Below are 16,442 nucleotides of genomic sequence, written 5' to 3'. Positions count from 1 at the left end.
TTTACGTTAACATGGCTGTTTGTCATATCCAGACTCTTTTCTGCCCCGTTGTCTTCACCTTCTGCCACTACATTCCCTTCTGCTTCTTCCCCAGCCAGCTCTGCTGAGGCCTCTCTTTGTACATACAACTGACACTACAACAAAGTCTACAGCTACCAACCTTACTAGTTCCAGGGGGTGTGGAGTAGACCTGAGGCTTCACATGGGGTTATGGGGGGATCCATTCTTTGCAACGTAGAGGGGCATTGCCATTTCCAATACAATGGAAAGTTATTAGAAGGGTCTTGAATTAAATCAGGAATTCTGCATTTACACAGTTATTTGATGTGTCGGGTGGGAATTAAACTTTACAACCAGATTGGAAACAGAGAGGGGGACACTTTTTATATGCACATAATTATATGATCAACTTATGATGTTATTCATCATAAAAAAACTTGAAGCTTTTGGGAAACCCACCCCACATTCATAAACATCTCTGCGAGTTCTGTGTGGATTAATTTGTTTTGGTATAGGCAAGTAGAGGAATGTACGATTGGTCTGCATTTGGTTTCCTTGTGTGCCTTGTGGCAGGCTGTGGTGATAGCTGCAGAGAGCTGTCACAGCTGGAATCTACACATTGTGCAAGAAAGGCCGAAGCAGAACAGTGTTTTTAAAGGGAAGTCAAATCAATGCAAAACACAATATTAATTGCCTGCCCGACACAACATGACAACGGGCTGCTTCTTCAGTAGGGAACACAACAAGTATCCAATGACATCCACACACACCTGCTACTAAAATGAATCAAGCTTTACAATAACACACCTACTTGCTGTTAATTCAAGGGAAAAGGTACACTTTTGTGAAAAGTTGGAGAAACTGTCGGTTTCCTTAAGTAAGGACATGCTACAGGTGTCAAACTGTTTCACTGATAAAGCAGGCTGTCATCTCTGTCAGGGAACAAACAGCCTGCTAAAATCCAACACCCACGTTTGCCTTACTTGTCATCTTGAATCTTCAGAGAATTAATTATCAGAATTATTATTATTATCATTACATGTAATTACATGCATTATATGTAATATCTATGCCTACCCAAGGGCCAGGTTGATATGTATTTATTTTTCGTTATAATTTGCTGTATTATACTTGACTATGCGACGTCATAAAAAATTGTATTTGACTCATTACGTGCTAGTTTTCAATCATGGTGTGACGAACACATTTTTGTTAGAATTGTGTTTTTAATGTATATTTGTCTACACAGTGTAATTATTTGCTAAACTTCCCGTGAAAGTTGGCTATTTGTTCACGCGTTGTCACTCCCCCTTAGAGCATTTCTTGTGGAGCACTCGAATGTTACAGCGCTATTTAGTAGCCTTCCTTTCTAGAGAAGGGACATCACCAGAAAATACACAGGACTTCAGTGATAATGGACTTCCGACATTGGTGCAACCTTTAGCACAATATACCATCTACAATAGTGACTTATCCTCCCGCACTTCAGTGAAAGACCAAGCAAGCGATTGGCTTCCAAGGAGTCTAGACCTCGATAGCCTATTTAACTCAGTATTCGCATACGATAACAAGTTAATGGGACAGCTTCGGATCAGAGGAATCAAAAGATGAAGTAAGTAACGCATTCAATAATTCTGCAATAAAAATGTTGAACAACAAGTGGCTCCATTTTAAGCTTCGTATTTTTCTTTTTCGCCCAGCTTTACATGCATAGACCTTGGTGTATTGTAGTTTATTAGTTTCGGTGGTAGCCGTTTTCAATTCGTTCACTGTATGTGCCTAAATAATATGTTGGTGACGCTGGAGAGGAATGAATGTCAAGTGGGGCTATACGTTGAGAAATATCTCCCGGTGATTCAAATCCACGCGCTCCTAATTCTGAATCAGTTGGCTGGGTGAAGTAGCCTACTGTAGGTTCCGTAGTCAAAACGGACTAGATGAGATACTGTTTGTCAGTGACGTCATGTTCTCACTGGACTCAGACTTTTCACCTGCTAATTAACTAATGCTGTAGAACGTTATCATATCTAGCTGGTAACCCCAGCCGGAAACTGCTTTAAAAATTGTGTATTACGATGTGTGAGATATATATACTGTGACATGGCTAACGTTAGTGCCTCAGGTGAATGACCGGAGCTCGACGTTTCACCCGAGCAGTGGCGTTTCTGGTAAATTTGACATAGGATGGCAAGTTGAACTTCGAGGGTGATTTGATGTTTTTGTGTTCAAAGTTTGGTACCAGTCTTTCCAATGTTCAAAATCTGAGTGTTGAGAGTTCCCTAATTATTATATATCCAACTTTTAGCCTATATTATTCTGCCAGGTGCAGAAGCATAAATCAATGCACCCTGAAAATGAATGCCTTATATTGCTCGAAATACACAAACACAATATACTGAGGTTATAAGTAGTGCAGCAACTGAAGTTTCAAGGTTTATTTGTCAAAAGCACCGAACAACATGGCTTCATCCTGTACAATGAAATTCTTATGACGTGGTACCCAGGTGCTAATCACCCCTCACTGAATGCATGACGTCAATGGATGAATGCGCGATACTCCCAAATGAATGATCTGACCCTGACTGAATATGAATGTACTTACAAATGAAATACAAGATTTCCACGACCACAACCAAGTTAATTACGCTATTATTCAAATAATACAAACGATTTAGGGAAAGAGAAGGAGGGATACTAGATAGCCCCACTACAACCCCGGGAGAGACCTGCAAAGACTCGCCGTTCATATAACCTAATCGTTTTGGACCTCGTCTTTTTCTAATAATTCTGACTGTGGGATAGTTCAAGTTCAAAGTTTAAGCGAGATGCATAAATGCATGGGCCCACATCATACAAAACAAATCTTTTTTATATTTTTTCAAATAGTCCATTTTGAAATTCTTGTGGGTTAATGTAAATCATCCTTTGATCATTCTGTAATCGAATGTACATATAAAATACATTTTATTAACATTATCAATTTTATTTCTATGAATAGGCTAGCCTATGTGTATACATTAGGGATGGGCACGGATAGTCGAATACCTGAAATGTATTTAGTTTTCTGGAATACTGGTGTGTACCATACCATACCATCTTCTTCCGCTTATCCGGGGCCGGGTCGCGGGGGCAGCAGTCTAAGCAGGGATGCCCAGACTTCCCTCTCCCCAGACACGTCCTCTAGCTCTTCCGGGGGGACACCGAGGCGTTCCCAGGCCAGCCGGGAGACATAGTCCCTCCAGCGAGTCCTAGGTCTTCCCCGGGGTCTCCTCCCGGTGGGACGGGACCGGAACACCTTCCCAGGAAGGCGTTCCGGAGGCATCCGAAAAAGATGCCCAAGCCACCTCAGCTGACCCCTCTCGATGTGGAGGAGCAGGGGCTCTACTCTGAGCTCCTCCCGGGTGACCGAGCTTCTCACCCTATCTCTAAGGGATCGCCCGGCCACCCTGCGGAGAAAGCTCATTTCGGCCGCCTGTATCCGGGATCTTGTCCTTTCGGTCATGACCCAAAGCTCATGACCATAGGTGAGAGTAGGAACGTAGATTGACTGGTAAATCGAGAGCTTCGCCTTGCGGCTCAGCTCTTTCTTCACCACGACAGACCGATACATCGACTGCATTACTGCAGAAGCTGCACCGATCCGTCTGTCAATCTCCCGTTCCATCCTTCCCTCACTCGTGAACAAGACCCCTAGATACTTAAACTCCTCCACTTGAGGCAGGCACTCTCCACCAACCTGAAGCGGGCAAGCCACCCTTTTCCGACTGAGGACCATGGCCTCGGATTTGGAGGTACTGATTTTCATCCCCACCGCTTCACACTCGGCTGCAAACCGTCCCAGCGCATGCTGAAGGTCCTGGTTAGAAGGGGCCAACACGACAACATCATCTGCAAAAAGCAGAGACGAAATTGTGTGGTCCCCAAACCTGACACCCTCCGGCCCCTGGCTGCGCCTAGAAATTCTGTCCATAAAAATTACGAACAGAACCGGTGACAAAGGGCAGCCCTGCCGGAGTCCAACATGCACTGGGAACAAGTCTGACTTACTGCCGGCAATGCGGACCAAGCTCCTGCTTCGGTTGTACAGGGACCTGACAGCCCTTAGCAAAGGACCCAGGACCCCATATTCCCCAAGCACCCTCCACAAGATGCCGCGAGGGACACAGTCGAATGCCTTCTCCAAATCCACAAAACACATGTGGATTGGTTGGGCAAACTCCCATGAACCCTCCAACACCCCGTAGAGGGTATAGAGCTGGTCCAGTGTTCCACGGCCCGGACGAAAACCACACTGTTCCTCCTGAATCCGAGGTTCTACTATCGGCCGTATTCTCCTCTCCAGTACCCTGGCATAGACTTTCCCGGGGAGGCTGAGAAGTGTGATCCCCCTATAGTTGGAACACACCCTCCGGTCCCCCTTCTTAAAAAGAGGGACCACCACCCCGGTCTGCCATCCCAGAGGCACTGTCCCCGACCGCCACGCGATGTTGCACAGGCGTGTCAACCAAGACAGCCCCACAACATCCAGAGACTTGAGGTACTCAGGGCGGATCTCATCCACCCCCGGTGCCTTGCCACCGAGGAGTTTCTTGACCACCTCAGTGACTTCAGCCCGGGTGATGGACGAGTCCACCTCTGAGCCCTCATCCTCTGCTTCCTCAATGGAAGAAGTGACAGCGGGATTGAGGAGATCCTCGAAGTATTCCTTCCACCGCCCGACGACATCCTCAGTTGAGGTCAACAGCTGCCCACCTCTACTGTAAACAGCGTTGGTAGGGCACTGTTTCCCTCTCCTGAGGCGCCGGATGGTTTGCCAGAATCTCTTCGAGGCCAGCCGATAGTCCTTCTCCATGGCCTCACCGAACTCCTCCCAGGCCCGAGTTTTTGCCTCCACAACCACCCGGGCTGCAGCCCGCTTGGCCTGTCGGTACCCGTCAGCTGCGTCAGGAGTCCCACAAGCCAACCAGGCCTGATAGGACTCCTTCTTCAGCTTGACGGCATCCCTTACTTCCGGTGTCCACCACCGGGTTCGGGGATTGCCGCCTCGACAGGCACCGGAGACCTTACGGCCACAGCTCCGAGCGGCCGCTTCGACAATGGCGGTGGAGAACATGGTCCACTCGGACTCAATATCTCCAACCTCCCTCGGGATCCAGTCGAAGCTCTGCCGGAGGTGGGAGTTAAAGATCTCTCTGACAGGAGACTCGGCCAGACGTTCCCAGCAGACCCTTACAGTTCGCTTGGGCCTGCCGAGTCTGTCCAGCTTTCTCCCCCGCCATCGGATCCAACTCACCACCAGGTGGTGATCAGTTGACAGCTCCGCCCCTCTCTTCACCCGAGTGTCCAAGACATACGGCCGCAGGTCAGATGAGACGACAACAAAGTCGATCATCGACCTGCGGCCTAGGGTGTCCTGGTGCCACGTGCACTGATGGACACCCTTATGCTTGAACATGGTGTTCGTTATGGACAAACTGTGACTAGCACAGAAGTCCAATAACTGAACACCACTCGGGTTCAGATCAGGGGGGCCGTTCCTCCCAATCACGCCCCTCCAGGTGTCACTGTCGTTGCCCACGTGGGCGTTGAAGTCCCCCAGTAGAACAATAGAGTCCCCAGTCGGAGCACTTTCCAGCACCCCTCCCAGAGACTCCAAGAAGGTCGGGTACTCTGCACTGCCGTTCGGCCCGTAGGCACAAACAACAGTGAGAGACCTATCCCCGACCCGTAGGCGCAGGGAAACGACCCTCTCGTTCACCGGGGTAAACTCCAACACATGGCGGCAGAGCTGGGGAGCTATAAGCAAACCCACACCAGCCCGCCGCCTCTCACCATGGGCAACTCCAGAGTGGTGAAGAGTCCATCCTCTCTCAAGGAGTGTGGTTCCAGAGCCCAAGCCGTGCGTAGAGGTGATCCCGACTACCTCTAATCGGAACCTCTCAACCTCACGCACTAGCTCAGGCTCCTTCCCCGCCAGCGAGGTGACATTCCACGTCCCTAGAGCTAGTTTCTGTGTCCAGAGATCGGGTTGTCTAGGCCCCTGCCTTCGACTGCCGCCCGATCCTCTTCGCACCGGCCCCTTATGGTCCCTCCTGTGAGTGGTGAGCCCACGGGAGGGCGGCCCCACGTCACCCGTTCGGGCTGAGCCCGGCCGGGCCCCATGGGGGAAGGCCCGGCCACCAGGCGCTCGCATACGAGCCCCAACCCCGGGCCTGGCTCCAGGGTGGGGCCCCGGCTGCGCCATACCGGGCGACGTCACGGTACTCATAATGTTGTTCTTCATTAAGGGGGGTTTGAACCGCTCTTAGTCTGACCCGTCGCCTAAGACCTGTTTGCCTTGGGAGACCCTACCAGGGGCATATAGCCCCAGACAACATAGCTCCTAGGGTCACTCGGTGTGTATATTCAATTAACCCCCATTTCTTTAAGTATATGTATTTTTTTGATTCAAATAAATAGACTTTAATGTAATTTTTTGAAATTCCTATAATTTCTTTTTTACATATGACAATATACCATGACATTTTAAAAAAGGATACAATTTTAAGTCATTTTTATAATATGCGCTACTTCACCCGTGTTTGTTGTTTACGTTCCTCAATCAAAGTGGTAGTAGTGTGATTGAGCCCAATCAATCAGAATTACACAAAATATAATTCTTAGGCCACTGTTAGCAAGTGGATGAAAGTTAATTAATTCAAGGGAAGATGGAATATATTTGCTGAATTAATGTTACCTCCGGAAAAAATATTTGGCCACAAAACGCTACGTAAAGTTCAGCTGTGGAATCGAAAGGTGGTTGAGAGTGCAGAAAACGGTGAGTTAAGCAAATGCCATGTAGCTGGCTAGCTTAAGGTGACCAGATGTCTGAAATGAAAACCGGGGACATTTTCAGTTTGGAGGTCAGTATATCATTAATGTACCTAATGTTATTATGTATGAAATAAAAAAGGGGGACAATTTCGGTTCCTTGTATTTAGTCTAACAGGCACATTGTGTTAGACAGCGAAAACAACAATATTTCAGAAACACCATAGACAAGACAGGACTGTCCCATCTGAACAAACATTCAGTGGTCCTGGTTGTCTGGGCAAGAATAACAGCAAAATATAAAAACTGAGACAATAGCCTTTTTCTTCTACCACAATCATTCTCCTTTTTTGTTCACACATCTTTCTTGTCTTTCTTCCTTTCCTTCTCTTTACCTTTCCATCTCATCTTTTACACTATGCTCGCTTCTCTCTTTCTACTTTTCCCTTCTCACTCTCTTCTCCTTCCTCTCCAATCTTTAGTAATAAATAGTACACTATTAGATAAAGTACTTTGGTTAACAGATTCCCATTGCTTGCTTTATTTCATCTCAAAAACATTGTAATAATAAATTGGCAGGCTCTGTAATCTTTGCATTTCCTCCTCAATCTTCTTCCTATCTAATCTACCTCATTTCCTTCCTCTCCACTCTCTAACAGAAAATATGATGCTAGTATTATCCATGAAGATTACTAAATATATTTTCACAATACTTATGTCAAATCATTAAAATTGTAATCTACTAATAAATATTTTTATAATTAATTGGGCATTAATTTAATAATACCATATTTTCAAAATAGCCCGTCCACTGCATGTTTAATATGTGAATGTTTTTAACCTAGACAGTAGTTAGCTAACCTCTACATAGCTGACATTAGCTAGAATAACCTATTTTAAACCTTTTAGAGCAGATCATCTATCTATTTAATAATAATAAATTGTGACATTGTAACATCACTATCCAGTATTTAAAATGATTCAAACCTCAGGAAGTATAGTCATTTTTGGGCAGTTTTTCTGCCAAGTTCGTTTGTCTGGACAAGGTGAGTTCATCCTTGATGAACACAACAAGAAACTTGAATTCAGAGACTCTCCACTTCAGCTCCATCGATGTGTATGGGGGCATGACTCCCCCTCTATCGCTTCCTGAAGTCCACAATCATCTCTTTAGTCTTACAGATGTTGAGAGAGAGGTTGTGGTCCTGGCACCATGTAGCCAGATTCCTTACCTCCTCTCTGTAAGCGGTCTCATCGTTGTTGGAGATGAGACCCAGGATGCTAGTGTCGTCTGTGAATTTGAGGATGATGTTGGAGCTGTGTGTAGCCACGCAGTCTTGTGTGAACCGGGAGTACAGGAGGAGACTGAGTATGCAGCCCTGTGGGGCTCCAGTGCTCAGGATCAGTGTAGAGGAGGTGAAGTTGCCCATTCTCACCACTTGGGGTCTGCCTGTCAGGAAGTCCAAGATCCAATTGCAGAGGGAGGTGTTAAGTCCCAGGGTCCTGAGCTTAGGAACAAGCTTGGTGGGCACAATAGTGTTTAATACAGAGCTGTAGTCCACAAACAGCATCCTCACGTATGTGTAGCCTTTTTCCAGGTGGGAGTGGGCGGTTTGTGTCGTCAGGGCAATGGCATCATCCGTAGAGCTGTTGGGGCAGGGTGTCAGGAAGAGTGGAGCAGATGTGAGTTCTGACCAGCCACTTGAAGCACTTCATGATGGTGAAGGTCAGGCGATGCACTCATGACTGCCAGGTGGGAAACACCAACGAGCACAATCAGGAACATAAGGGACACCTGGGGAAACAGCAGGAGGAGAAAAACACAAAGCACATACAGGGTACCTGCCTGTGTAACACTCCCACCCTTAAAAGAGCAAACCTACTATGGTTTGTGACACAAGACATAAAAAGTATACAGAACACTATTCAAGGAGCAAAGGCATGCACACTGGATAGAAAAGTAATTACACATCTCTAAACACGAGACAACGCATCTGCCAGTACATTATCAGAACCTTTTTTGTGGCGGATCTCCAAATTATAATTTTGCACAACAAGTGCCCAAGGCATAAGGCGTTGGTTCTGGTTGTACATACGGTGAAGAACCACTAAGGGATTATGGTCCGTATACACTATCACTGGCAGTGCACTGGAACCAATATAGACTTGGAAGTACTGCAGAGCAACAACAAAGCAAGAGCTTCTTGTTCAATGGTTGAATAGTTAGTCTGACAGTGCCTGCAGCAGAGCAGCACCAGCACCTCTGGCACTAGCATCTACCTTTAGTTTAAAAGGTTGCTCGAAATCCGGAGCAGCAAGAACAGGGGTACTACTCAGAAGTGCTTTGGCAGTGTTGAATGCAGCTTGACAATCTGTAGACCGTACAAATGTTCTTGCCGGACTGAGTTAATCCGTGAGCGGCGCGCCTACCGCAGAGAAGTTCTTACAGAAACTACGGTAGTAGCCAACCATTCCTAAAAAACAGCATAGCTCTCGTCTGGTAGAAGGTGCGGGGAAGGTAGTAATATCTGAGACCTTGGCTTCAACAGGGAGCTCACAAATGTGATCACCGTAATCCAACACATTGTCTTTCACACACAACACTTGCGATAAAAACTGATCCTTAGGGACTCTCATAGGTCCTCTGACTGTGTCCAAACACCAGTTTAGCCGGGCTGAACCCTAGGGATTCCTGTACCGGCTCACGGACAGCAAACAAAACTAGAGGAACTCCCTCATCCCAATTCTTCTCAGATTCCAAACAATATTTACGGAGCATAGACTTCAGGGTCTGATGCCACCGTTCAAGCGCATCCTGAGACTGCGCTTGACATATGATGCGTTATTGACGAAGTCTTTAACACTTGTTTGAAAAGCCTAGAAAGGAAATTTTAACCTTGACCAGTTTGTACCACCTTAGGTAACCAAATATTAAAAAAAAAACTATTATAATCAAGGCTTTGCTCACCACCTGTGCAGTAATCCTTTGCAGAGGTATGGCCTCTGGGTATCGTGTGGCCAAACACATAATCCTGGTTACCAGCTTTTGTTTTCGGTAACGGTCCAACACAATCAAAACCTACATGTTCAAAGGGTTCGCCTATGGCGGGTATGGGACAAAGAGGAGCGGGAGGAATAACCTGGTTTGGTTTTCCAGTTACCTGACAGGTGTGGCATGTCCAACAGTACTGAGCCACATCCTGTTTTAAACCCGGCCAAAAGAAATGTCGCAGACCCAGATCATAGGTCTTGGTGACTCCCAAATGACTGGACCACTGGTGATCATGATCAAGGGATAAAACAGTTTGTTGAAAGGCTGTAGGAGCCACTATTTGGTAAATAGCATTCCAATCTCCACCGGCATCACCATGGGATTTCCATTTGCGCATGAGGAGATTACGGTCAATGAAGAATTCCGTGTTTTTCTTCTTAAGCTCCTCCACTGACACCACTAGAAAAACATTTAGCAAGGCTATTGTCACCCTTTTGGTTAGCAACCAGCTGCTCACAAGTTACTGGTGTATTGCATCAGCAACAAGTTGCACATTCTTCTTTCCGTTCCTGGGCTGTTTGTCAGACCCCACCAGTTTATCAGAGGTAGCACACAAGCTATCCTCTTGATCAAACTCTCTAGACAGAATAGTGTTCGACAAATCTATCACGTCACCCATTTGTCGTGCCTGGGCACGTGTGATAGCAAATGCGGGGAACATATGTGGATATTTCTGTTCCAGCTCCTCCGAAAGAGACTGGTCACTTATATCCAATCTCCAATATGGGTATTAACTTTCCAACGGCAATATCGTTGCCCATTACAAACGTCACCCCTTTTACTGTCTAATTTAGAATTACTGTAGATAAGCCTTAACCTTCTCCAGAGATAGCAAGCTTCATCAACATTGTTCAAGTGCCTCTTTGCTAGCTAGCTATCAGGACAGGTATAACATGGCAATGATGGCAGCTAGCTACAAGCTATTTAATCTGCCAATTTGCAAGCTTGCTAACTTTATCAATAATATTGACGATTGCATTACATTAGCTAGTAGACGATATCAGACATATCTGAACCATAATAAATGGGTGCTGCTAATGCAAGACTATATTTTTTAAAATCTTATATTAAGTAAATATATTCAGCAGCAAACTTGTTTCATTACTGCTAGGCTAGTCCAGTGTGATCCTGACTGATCCTGAACTCTAGTGTTCCACAATGCTGTGTGCTGAGCCTCACCTGTACTCCCTCTTCACCCACAACTGCGTTCCTGTACACATTTCCAACACCATCGTTAAGTTTGCAGACCACACCACGGTGGTAGGCCTGATCAGTGATAATGGGGAGAAGTCAAGCACCTGGCGCTGACAACAACCTGGCCCTCAACGCAAAGAAAACCAAGGAGCTCACTTCCTAAAGGCTGCAGCCACGCCCCAGTTCTCATCGATGACACTGAGGTGGAGCATATGTCCAGCTTCAAATTCCTGGGTGTCCACATCTTCGAGGACCTCTCCTGGACCCTCAACACCTCAGCCCTGGTCCAAAAGTCACAGCAGCACCTGTACTTTTTGAGGAGGCTGAGGAAAGCCCGCCTGTCCTCCAAGATCACTGTGAGCTGCACAATCGAGAGCATTCTGACTAATTGTGCACCAGTGTGATTTAGTTGCTCAGTAGCCGACCGGAAGGCCCTGCAACGGGTGGTGAAAACCGCCCAGCACATCACTGGTGCCCAGCGTCTAGCCATTGTAGACCTCTGGTGTAAGCGGATTTAAGGCAAGTGTCAGATTGGAAAAGGCAACTAATTGGGACAATTGATTATTCAGTTTTCTTTCATGTTTAACAGAAGCATGCCTACTCAGTTGGAGCTTACAAATAAAACACAGACCGATAGTTAAAAAGGAAATATGTTTGCATTTCTAATGCTGGTAACTCCTTTTACTAGCATTGGTGTATTAAAACATTGTAATTATTAAATTGTGATACAAATTGAAAACATCCCTGTCACTGCAAGTTCAGGTAGCGTAAACATGAATAGGACTTTTTGTAACACAGCAAAATACATCCCTTACTGTATTCAAAAAAAGACTAAGCACACTGGCTACTTCAGTGGCTTGGCTGCTTCATAAACCATTGGACCAAGGTAAACACACCTCTCAGAATTCCTATATCTGCATAAAATGCACATGATTTACACATTGGAGTAAACATTGATATCTATAAATGATGACCATATAACATAAAAATTATTTTTGGAAACAACCCCACAATTTCTGTCTGAAAGAGGTATTAGCTACATAATAGCCATTCGGTACAACCAGCGACTGTAATTCGGTACAACCAGTATTTTTAGTGTTAAACTACAATGAGATATTTCTGATTTAAATTTTTTATAAGTTGTCCCACATTTCGAAAAACTTGTTTTTGGTTTGTCATTGTGGTGTAATGTGTGTATGTTGACTGCAAAAGTCAATAACTCAAAAACGTGGAGAAAGTGAAGGAGTAAATATTTTTTGAAGACACTGTAAATAATATTGATCCTGATGAAATGTAATTATTGTAGCGTACGATTGAACATTAGCACGTGATTTTGCTCTCTTAAATTCAAGGCCGACAGGCAGACACAATAACCTGATATTTAATGAGTGATAATGTTATTTACTGTAATGGATATACTCACACAGGAGGATTGGTATTCTGCCTGTAGTGCTTTAATGACATAATGGAATATCAAGTTTGAGTGTGGCGATATTAGGGAATTAGACTTTTCAAATACATGCATTGTGATTGTTGGCTGATGGCTCTTTTGTAGAACAATAAGGACCCAAGTCAGGGGGAGAAGCGTTCCTTGTTGTTTATTCACAAAATATAGTACATGTCTTTCTTAGATGTTCTTCCGATCTCTCTCTTCGTGGTCTTTCCAGATGTCTCTGTGCTTCTCCAAATGTCTTTGTCTTTAACAGCATATATATACTAGACAAACCTATTGCACACTGGCTGTCTTCCAATCATATAAGTGCAATGTATGTTCCACCCTCCCTCTGTTCCTTGGACCCATACAGGAATGTATGAACAAACCATTGGGGGATGTGTGGGATAATGAACACCACATGTCCAACTATTGACCTTTGTACAGTTTCCAAGCAAGGAAAGAAAATGGCACATATTTGCAAAGCAGTACTCTGTGTTGTGTCCTCTAACAAAAGTTTATCAGGAAAAAGACATGCTTTCTCACATGATTTTGTGAGAAATGTTTTAAAACTGCCGGCTTGTAAAAAGTCTTACATAAAGTAAATTTTCCCTTCTGTACCTGAATGTGGTTAAGAGATGAGTCAAGCCAGTGCTTGAAGAGGACTGGGTTACACCCAGAGATGCCATTACAACATAATTCTATGGAAGACTGGTGATAATGTGCTGAGGCTACACGAAAACTGCTGTTGTCCTGTACATTTTCCATGTTGGCTGAGTAAACATTAGGTTGACCAGTCTTCCTCTGCTTTCCTCCCTTTACTACTCTGTCTCTCTGTCATGTGTTCATTTTGTTCAAATTAAAAAGCCTTTAATGGCGTTTAGGACCAATTCAATGTTTCCAAGGTGATGTGAGACACAATAAATCATGAATATTGCAGTATATACACTGATATACAGTATATTAAGTATTTGGCTCTGTATTCCAGCACTGGATTTGAAATGATACAATGACTATAAGATGCACACTGTTATTTTTTATTTGAGAGTTATTTAATTTCCGGTTTGATGCACCATTTTACAACTACAGCACATTTTACAGCATTTTTTGGGTACCGATTTAAAAGTACCAAAAATATTTGGACTGATTAACATTATGAATAATAAAATATGTAATGTCCTATTTAGGAAGACATCACCAGGCACTGAGTATCTTTGTGAATTTCTGCCAGGCCAGTATTAAAGCCATCTTCACTGGAGGTATTGTTTGATGGAATTTCCATGTATCGACACTCTTAAAGGAGTAAGAAACAGAGACAAAGTTCTCTTGGCACATTCTAACAGTTTTATTAACTATTATGCAAATATGGGTCAACCACTTACCAACATAATCGTCTGAGGAGTCTCTAACTCCATACATGAACAATCCGTATTTATTACATAGAAAAGGGGTGTGGTAAGATGCTGCCATCTGTCTTGTCACAAGAGTTTACCCAAAGGGCAGGCTGTCCCCCCACCTTATCCTTCTCAACTCCTGAGGAGACACAATGTCTGGATAGTCAACAGAGACACTAAAGGGTTATACAGATTTACGAGTACCCCTCTAATCCACCCGTGCCGGTCAAGGATGTCTCCTATTCAAACACCAGACCCTTCTCGGCATCTTTAACTAGTAACTCATTCATACATGTATAGGACGACAAAGAATACAACCTTCTTCTAGGCAGGATGACATGGCCCAAATACCTAATAATCCTCTGATATTATACAGACGTGTGTCACAATCAAAGTACAGATTTACATATCAGCCAGTGGAAAGACAGACATTTCTCAAATGCACCTTAGTTCAAAATTTCCATAACACTTTTCATTAGCATTTGAAAGACCTGCTCAACTGGATTCATATCAGATGTCTGACTTGGTCCGTCAAAAAGGTTCTACTTTTTTTCTACTGTTCCAGGTGCAGCCGTACATGCTGAAGACATAACACAAACTCCAACATATTTCACAGATTAGGTCAGTTTCTTTCTCCACACATTCCTCCTGCTTTCACTCTAGTACATAAGTTAATCATTATCTCATTTATTGAAAACGCCTTTTCTAAAAACCGGAAGGCCCTTTTAGATACTTTATAGGCCATCCTGTTTTTGAAGCTAGCTAGTGTTTTTACACCTTGCAGTCCAGTTTCTGTAATGTGTCTGGTAAAGTCTTCTTTGGATGTAAGTGGCTGATACATCTGTGTCTACCTCCAGAAGTGTTCTTGATCTGTGTGACTGTTTTTATTCTTTCTTCAAATGTTTTCCTTCGTTTACCAGATAAATTGCTGTTGCTTATTTGGCCAGTTCTTTGTTTCTTTTTCTTTTTTTTGTAACAAACAATTGATTTTAGCATGACTCATTTATCTGCTCCATGGTGTCCAGATTGACTTCTATTGACACCTCAGTGCTCATGTCAGATGGCAGCAACAAACTCCAAAATCAAAGCCCAGAATAAAGACTATACAGGCAGCTCTCCCAACAAAGCAAACAAATAAACTTGTCATATAAGAAAAAGCTGTGAAGACATAATCAAAAAAAATACTCTTTCAGAGACAGAAGGAAATTCAGTTACAAGCTTGTTCAACATCTGGCAAAGTCATCTGGCACAAAAGACAGATTTACTGCTCGGATAAATAGCTTTAAACGATTTTCTTAGGTTCACTCTTAAATGTTGACCGGTATTTCATATTATCATTCAAGGAAATTGAGCAATATTACACATTTCTCAAGTTATACTTTTTTTTTCAAAAGGATAAGCTAAAAATAATTGGCACCCTTTTTGTCAACACATGGTATGACCTCCCCTTGCAAGGATACCTGCACTTAGTGTTTCAGGAGTTTGGTAATGACAATGGATGGGATTTATCTTTGTGTTAGAGTCTCAGTGCTTGGCGTGGATATTGGAGGTGTCTGTTTCTGGGCAACGTCTTATAGGACTTTGGCTGACGTGCACGTGGTCATAAATGTGGTGGGGCTTAATGTCCAAGTGATGCACCAAATGTACCTTGATCAGGCTTTCTCATTTATCTAATTTCTTCTCTATCGATTTTCTTTTTATTCACCTATATCTCTCCCAATTCCCCAAATCATTCTGTATCTTGTTTTTCTCTGTTTCTTTTTCCCTCTCATTCCTCGCTCGCTCATCTTTTTCTCCCTCTGTCTCTCTGCTTTTATCCTGGTCTCTGTCTACCCTTCTACCTTTTGATTTACATTCATTATCATGCCCATATCTCTTTTCACTTACAGAAAATGTAACCATTATATTTTAATTTCTCTCTACCTCTATGTGCAGGATCCTGTCTACAATGCTAACATTTCTGGTGCATATCATCATCATCATCTCCCACGGTGAGTTGAGTTCCATCCCTGTAACAAGCTGAATGATCTCATTGCATCATGGCTCCACCTTTACTGTAATTGCACAATACTCTGCCCTGCAATGAAGACAAACCTGTGAAACGTTTTAGTTGCATTGCTACATGTAGTGACATGTTACATGTATTTCCTCTTAATTTGTACCCATACTTATAATTGGCATCATCCAATGTCTTAGGCAATAATCCTTCAACAACACAAGTGAAAGAAAGAAAAATAAGTGTTGGACAGACAGGTCGCCACAGGTTGTGATTGTATTGGCATGTATTTGGTTTGAGCATGGCCTTAAATTAGGAAGGATTAGATGGAGCTGAAAGAAATCTCTCTAATAAAAATGAAAGTTAACGCAGTTTGTTTTACTGAAGGTCTCTGAACAATAGTACTGCCTCACTGTGTTATTAACCTGGTGGCATAGCAAGGCAGTTGTTCGTAATTGTTCCCAGGCCATTGCTGCAAATTAGAATGAGTCTTCAGGCAGCTTACCTAGTAAAATAGGGATACTAAAAAAAACAATAGAGTATAGAGGGCAAGTGTTATCATAG

The 16,442-nt window shown here is 43.8% G+C and overlaps 1 protein-coding gene across 1 annotated transcript in view; it reads left to right on the top strand.

Moving 5' to 3' along the window:
• The first annotated feature begins 1,278 nt into the window (after window positions 1–1,278).
• Window positions 1,279–16,442, top strand: part of lepr (leptin receptor) — a 52,841-nt gene continuing 37,677 nt past the window's right edge. The window contains exons 1-2 of the mRNA XM_034293628.1: window positions 1,279–1,612; window positions 15,818–15,873. Coding sequence (XP_034149519.1) covers window positions 1,608–1,612; window positions 15,818–15,873 — 61 coding nt within the window. The 5' untranslated portion in view covers window positions 1,279–1,607. The remainder of the gene's footprint in view (window positions 1,613–15,817; window positions 15,874–16,442) is intronic.

The sequence above is a fragment of the Esox lucius genome, chromosome 8, assembly GCF_011004845.1.
Source record: "Esox lucius isolate fEsoLuc1 chromosome 8, fEsoLuc1.pri, whole genome shotgun sequence".
Lineage (NCBI taxonomy): Eukaryota > Metazoa > Chordata > Actinopteri > Esociformes > Esocidae > Esox > Esox lucius.
Note: the sequence above shows the minus strand (reverse complement) of the source record. Positions and strands in the feature narration are given on the sequence as shown.